The sequence below is a fragment of the Malania oleifera genome, chromosome 5, assembly GCF_029873635.1.
Source record: "Malania oleifera isolate guangnan ecotype guangnan chromosome 5, ASM2987363v1, whole genome shotgun sequence".
NCBI lineage: Eukaryota > Viridiplantae > Streptophyta > Magnoliopsida > Santalales > Ximeniaceae > Malania > Malania oleifera.
The window spans coordinates 44,826,398-44,833,613 of record NC_080421.1 but is presented as its reverse complement, the minus strand read 5'-3'; the positions used below and the strand labels follow the sequence as shown (position 1 = coordinate 44,833,613).

The window sequence follows — 7,216 nt, the reverse complement described above, 5'->3', positions numbered from 1 at the left end:
TTGAACCTCAAATTTCACCTTTGTCCAAGGTTATTTGGTGAACTTCCTTACACCTGAACTTATGCCTGGGTTTCTTTTATTACTTAACTTTGTAAGCAACCAAGTTGTTATCTTATCACTAGAGAGATTCATCTGAAGCATTTGAAGTCAAAAATTGCATTAACATCTTACCCTCTTTCAATTTGTTTACTTTCTTGTTTGACACGTTTTAGATTTTTCCTCCAAAAAAGGCTATCAATTATTGAGATTCAAGATTTTGCCATTAAAGAAGTCCGCCGATTAGCCTCTAAGGCCTAATTCATTTATGGTGCTTTGAAATTTTCTAAAAGAATCACAAAATTATCATCCTATTTTCTAGATTTCTAAATTTATATAAAAATAAAGACTAAAAAATACCTTTAAATTATTTTTAAAATTTCCTATATGATTATTAAAATTTATAAAATATTTTTGTAATTACTTGAAAATCTAAAAACTGAATAAAAATTATTTTCCATAATTAAAGAGGTTCGAGCCTTTTTAATTTAATGATCCACACACTAGGATGAATCGATTCTATACAGTGATCGTTCAATTTTAACAATCCTCCTTTGAATATTATTTTAATCGAAAAAATAAAAATAAAAAATCACGCGACACTACCCTGCCCAGTTGCCCATATTTTATTCTGCAACCTTTTTCTGTTTTATTTTTTCAAATATAAAAATAGTAATGGAGAAACGGGCACGCCGACACGCCAGCGAGTGATGTAAAATCCAAACGACGCGTGTACGGCTGAAAAGGGCAATAAAGGGTGTCCGCCTTCATTCGGGGAAGAGGGGGGGAGGGTACGCAGCACGTGCAACGGTGGGTCAACATTTGGATTTGAAAGTGGTCACTGGATCCAACGGACCCACGTGAAATATGAGATGAATTGCGTGTGGTGCAGCGCTCTTCCCTGACCTTTCCCATTCTTAGGCGGAGGAGGCGAAGGAGAATGCAAATTTGGTGTTTTCACGAGCCCAGCTGTATATTCTCTCCTCCACCGTTCAAATTTTAATTGAATACCATTACCTGGTCTGCCTAATAAAATTAAGTACTTGTGCATGTATATAAATGAGAGAATCCTGCCATTTAAATAGAATAGGCAGGTGGGGCAAGCTCTTAGCTGTTTCTCCTTCTTGCATTCCTACCTAGAAACAGAGTCTACACCTCTTCTGCATCCATGCCCCCCAAACTGGTAATGTCTTCTCCTTCATTTTCTTTCTTGTTTGGTGCATTTTCACTTCCTAAACCACAACTTAATTATATGTAACCGGCATCGCTCTCTACGTGTTCCTTTGGTTGCTCGATTATTAATAGTAGTTAGAATCTAGCCGGCAATCGGGTCAGTTCAAGTGATAAGGACCATTTGTTCCTTTGGTGACACCAAAGTCACGAGTTCGATTTCTCATTAAGACATTATGTCGGTGAATTATCAGAGGTGCTTTTGGATTTGGTGTTGCACCATAGTGACTAAAGTAGCACGATGGTTGGCTGGAGTTTTCGAGTTATGAAAAAAAAAAAAAAAAAAAATAGTAATTAGATTCATTGTTATATTGTTTGGGATGTTGACAAAGTGCTTGAATTCGGAGTTAAAGAAAAAAAAAATTTTTTTCGTAAAATTTTTTACTCTTAAATTGGGGATGAATTTAACTTTTTTGATTTGTTGGAGTTTTCATGGTATTTTTTTTTTAAGCTAAATGACCAAAAAAAAAAAAAAAAACACATAAGAAGAAGTAATAAAGTGTTTATTGTGTTTACCTTGGGTTATATTTGAAAATTAATTTAATAATAAGTTGTCTAAGTTGATCTTGAATTTGATAGATTTTATTATTAAACCTTTGCCCCCCTTTTTTTTTTTTATTAAAAACAAATCCCTTGACAAAAATGGATTATTATTCTTGAAAAATTTTTAATTATATTTTGCACAGTATTAGTGAAATTAATGTTTGGATATTAGGAATTTTTGAATATTATTTAGTTTAAATAATATTTTATTTAAATGTATACAAATTCAAATAAAAAATCTAAATTCTAGATTTATAAAGATAAAATTAAAAAATATTTGACAACAAAAGCATTGAATTTTCATTAATGATGCAATCTAATTATATTCTAAAAATAAAAAGAAACTACATAAATTGAGGGTAAAAATTGTTTCATTTATTTCTAAGATGGTGAACAATATAAATTGTTTTCCTTTAACACAACCCTTCCACGTGCCCTAAAGGTAAAGATATAAATTGCAAAATTTTCTAATATAAGAATCAAGGTAAACATGATCGTAAATAAATAAATAAATAAATATTGGCTGTCAAATTATTTAATTAAAGTATAAAATAAAAAATCATTAATATATATATATATATATATATATTATAAAAATGTAAAAGTGCATTTACCCCTTTGGGCTGCACGCAACTATATGATTATTGAGCGCTGATATTTCTCATTCAAGCTTTCTTGTCCACGCTTTCCACTTTCCACTTTCCACAGAACCCTGTGACATAAAACAAAAAGGAACAGGCAGGCACCAGAACTCTCTCTCATCGAAGAAGAAGAAGAAGAAGAAGAAGAGAAGAATGCTGCTCAGAAGCGCTTCGACTCCGGTGCTCGGATCCCTCCTCCCATCCTTCTCAGACGGCACTCCAAACAACAATCCTCACCATGAGACCCCCAATCTTTATCAAAATCACTGCAAACTCTCATTTTACCAAACTGGGTCTCTGAATCTCAGCTCAGTCTCCTGCAATTCCTCTCCCATCTCTCCCTCCGTCGCTGATTCCCGTTCGGGTTTTCGAAGAGTTCAATCTGACGGGAACTTAGAGGGATTGGCCGCTGCTTCTTGCAATAATTTTGATGAATCCGGCTGTGTAAAGCTGCCTCCGAAACATTCACGACGATCCTCTTGTCCTGTTTTGCAGACCATTCCATCTTTCTCGTTTTATGGTTCGAAGTGTAGGAGCGAAGATGATGTAGAAGAAGAAGAAGAAGAAGAAGACGGTGTTGAAGAAATCCTAGATAGAGAAGACGTTGAGAAACGCGGTGGGATTTTGGACGGTTCTGTTGAAGGAGGAAAGAGGTTTATGGCTACGGGAAGCAGCGAATTCGGTCCGGGGAAGGAAAAAATGGGTTTGGTTGAGGATATTCAATTTGGGAATGCGAATTTTGGAGGAGGTGGAGGAGCAGGAGAAATGGTTGGTCCGCAGATGTATCTTGCTAAAGGGCTTGGCGTTAGTGGCGGCGGCTATGGCGGCGGCGGCGGCGGCGGAGGTTCTAGGTCGCGAGACTTAGGCAGGGACGGTGGTGATGGTGATGGCGATGGCTCGGGCATTGAGGAGTACTATAAGAGGACGGTGGAGGAGAACCCTGGCAACCCTTTGTTCCTGAGAAACTATGCTCAATTCCTGTATCATGTGAGTCCTCTTCTTCTCCTTATTTTCTAACTATTTTATTTTTTGAAACTATAATTACGGCGACATAAATTCGGCAAAAAATTGTAGTTCAATTGCTTCCTAGTTGCTACAACTGCAGCTTAAGAAAAAAACATTAAAAGAATTAAAGTTAATATTGGTTCGGGGAATGGAATAGGGTGGGAATCAGATAACTATTGTATTGGAATACAATAGTTTAAGAAAAATGATCATTCAGAAGTGGTTTATTCCAGCTAATATGGAGTAATGTAGGAATAGACATTCCAATTGTGAGATTTAGGAGTAGTTATTTTTAGTATATTACTTATTGGTTAGAATAGTGCCTACTTTGTCATAATCATTTGCCTTAAAATCCTGTCAATTTTATTTTATGAACTATTATACTCTTACATAATAGCTATTCCATTCACATCTTTTTTCTTTCCCACAACACTGCATAAGTGCTTAAAAAAAACTGGCCATTCTTTTATTCGAGTTAATACTATTAATATTTGATTGAACTACTGGTGTGTGTTTTGTGCACTGCAACCAAAACTTTGTTGCCTCAAGAATTATAATGCGCCTCTCATTTCTAATTTGATACACACATTTCTTCTATCCTAAAATTAAAAGTATAACTGTTTCAGAGATCTTTAATTTAGTAACTCTCCGTGTTTTAAAAGGCGTTCGGCTTTTATGCTTCCTAAAATTAAAAGTACAACTGCGTCAAAACCCCCCTCTCTTGACGAAGTCTTCTTTCTTCCAAGCTTCCGTTTCTCTCTGACGACTCCTCTAGCTTCTCGTCTCTCTCCGACGAGTCAACGACCCCTTCCGATGTCTCATCTCTCTCTGACGACCCCTTCGGACCTCTCGTCTCTTTCCAAGCTTGCGTCTGGCTTCGAAGACTCCTCCAGCTTCTCGTCTCTTTCCGACGAGTCGACGGCCCCTTCAGACCTCTCATTTGCCTCCAACGATCCCGTCCGACATCTCGTCTCTTTCCGACGACCCATTCGGACCTCTTGTCTCTCTCTAGCAACCCTCTACAGCCTCTCGTCTCTCTTTGCGACCTCCTACAGCCTCTCTGCTTCAAGGTCTCTTCTCAGTCCGAGTTCTCTCCTCGAACTAATTCTAGTATTAAACTCTCTCTCTCTCTCTCTCTCTCTCCAGTGCTGTTTGACGCAGACTCCAGGAGACACTCTGCCAATGTCTTTAAAAATTATGTTTTTATTTTTTTCTCAATTATTCTAAAATTTTCTCATTTTTATACTATATATAAATTTATTTTATTTAATAATTATTTAAAAAATACAGTCCCAAAATGCTGAGGCCTCAACGCCTTGAGGCTTACGCCTTGCCTGCAGAGGGTAAAACGCCTCACCTTAAGCCTTCACCTTTTAAAACATTGGTCACTCTGAAGTGTAAATACAGTCATCAGTTGAGCCTTAGTATTGTAGAATCTATGTATTTTCAGTATAATATAGTGAGGGTTTTGTTATTAGTGTACAGATGGCAAGCATATTGAACAGTACAGACCTAAGAGACATCTCAGACAGCAGCTTTGCGTTGAAGCCTGTTGAGCTATGACAATCTCACAGAATGTTTTTTTATTATTCCAAGCTTCAAGAGGGGTTTATGAGTTCAAAGTGGAAGGATTGAGTTGCTGCCTGCATTTATGGAAAGAAACTGATCCTCTGTGCTTCAGAAAACTTGTAGTCTATTAAGATCAACTGCTCAAAAATGAAAAACCAATGCTCTTACTAGGTTACTGACCCTAATTTCTTCTAATTGGCCAACTGTCCTCCCATAGGCAATCATTGAGGATTTTGGGCTGACAATGGTCCATCATTGAAACTAAACAAAGCAACTCCTACCAGTCTTAGAAATTGCTCTCGCTCTACTTGAATTAGTGTCACCTAAGCACATTTTCAGAGTCTAGTTTGGTGGCTGAAACGATTGCTAATGAAGGACATTTCTTCCTCGGCATTCAGAGATGACACACGACTTTTTGTTTGTGGTTTTTTTTCAAATGTAATTGGGAGGATATGGATTTCCTTGTGTAGGCCTCAGCTTTTATGCTTCCTTCTAGGCAGATAACGAAATGATGTCTTTGATGGTATAGGAATTACTCAAATCTAAGAGTTTAAGCTATTAATTGTGGGCCCCAAGAATAGATTTTTTATGTGCGCAACCCCTTTGGGTTTCAACTCATAGACATAGCAGAACCTCACCCAATTACCTTCTGCTGAAATTCTATTATATGAACGGGGATTTCTAGGATTTTAACCAATGTTTCCTAAAATGCAAAACATTCTAGTTCATGGAACTGCAACAGGATTACAGTACAGCACATGCTAAAAAAGGTGGAATATTGGGGGTATTTTTATATAGATATATTGGTGAAAATGTGTAGTTGCACTTGAATATTTTGGAGAGGATGCTATGTGTTTCTAAATCTAGAAGAGATTTTCTGTTTTGAAATGGATCAATAATGACTGAAAGTAGAATTACAATACAATGATTCTTGACTTTAACTAATAAAAAAATATATATTATGTGAAAATAATGAACTAGAACATTGGACGCTACGTTTAGCATTCTAGAACTAAAATGTACCATGTTGTGGTTTGCTATGATTTGAACTCTAGACTTTTTAGGTAGCTTGAACCATAATGTGTTTTATATCTAATAATTAGAACAAACAATTAAAAAGATAAAAAAGCAAAGAAGTAAAAGAAGAGAAGAGAAAAAGAAGCAGTGGAATTTTCATGAGAAAATATGACTATATGTATTTATATATTCTCCTTGGTGATAGAAACAAGGGTGATTGAAATATGATGAATAAATAAATGATTGAAATATTGCCATCTTGCTTTTTAGCATATCTTTTATTGGTAATGGTTCTTAATTTAGTGTGCTCACAAGTCTTCTTCTTCTTCTTCTTCTTCTTCTTCTTCTTCTTCTTTTTATGCAGTCCAAGAAAGACCTTCATGTAGCTGAAGAATACTACTCTCGTGCCATTCTAGCAGATCCTAAAGATGGTGAAATCCTCGCACAGTATGCTAAATTAATTTGGGAGCGCCATGGCGATAAAGATAGAACTTCAAGCTATTTCCAACAAGCAGTTCAAGCTGATCCTGAAGACAGGTTTGTGCTGCCCCAGATACATCTAATATCTAGTTATGCAATATCATCTCATAAGATAAATATTTCCTGGTGATAAGGACAATTCAATTCAATTTCTGGTTTCTTGTTCCAGCCATGTTCTTGCCGCTTATGCTAGCTTCCTTTGGGAAACTGAGGAAGATCAGGGTGAAGATGTTGGCCTAGAAGATCTTGATGCTGCGCCACCATTTCACCACAAAGGAACCATGGTTTCTGCAAGTGCAGGCGCTTAATTCTGACATTCTCTGCTAAGAGGTACAAGGGTCTGTAAATGTGAAGCCTGCTACCCAAAAAAAATATGTAGTTAAGTTCAGAGAGAGAGAGAGAGAGAGAGAGAGAGAGAGAGGGAGAGAGAGTACCTTGATACGCGCGTACATTATGTCAAATTTGCTATTTTATGGTTCGTCATCTTTGCCTGGTCTGCTACCCATATTTATTTATTACCCTTTAGCAAGCACAATGCAGTTATCAATAGAGATCAAGCTTGAGATCTTACAACATTGTAAGGAAGTTCAACCCCAAGACGAGATTTCCTGTCAAGAGATTGTTGAGAAGCTCAGATAAATTGACATGGGGAAAAATCATCACAAGCCTGCGAGATGAACATGTCTGTGCACTGT

At 36.7% G+C, this 7,216-nt stretch overlaps 1 protein-coding gene across 2 annotated transcripts; it reads left to right on the top strand.

Moving 5' to 3' along the window:
• Nucleotides 1-939: 939 nt before the first annotated feature.
• On the top strand, nt 940-7,004 carry LOC131154802 (uncharacterized). 2 transcript variants are annotated; one of them, XM_058107560.1, is made up of 4 exons: nt 940-1,219; nt 2,518-3,437; nt 6,406-6,578; nt 6,691-7,004. In XM_058107560.1, the coding sequence occupies exons 2-4, from the start codon at nt 2,604-2,606 to the stop codon at nt 6,827-6,829; spliced, it is 1,146 nt and encodes a 381-aa protein (XP_057963543.1). In that variant the 5' UTR covers nt 940-1,219; nt 2,518-2,603; the 3' UTR covers nt 6,830-7,004. The 2 variants fall into 2 exon arrangements, with proteins under 2 accessions (XP_057963543.1, XP_057963542.1); XM_058107559.1 differs by having other exon boundaries at nt 1,128-3,437.
• The last annotated feature ends 212 nt before the right edge of the window (nt 7,005-7,216 follow it).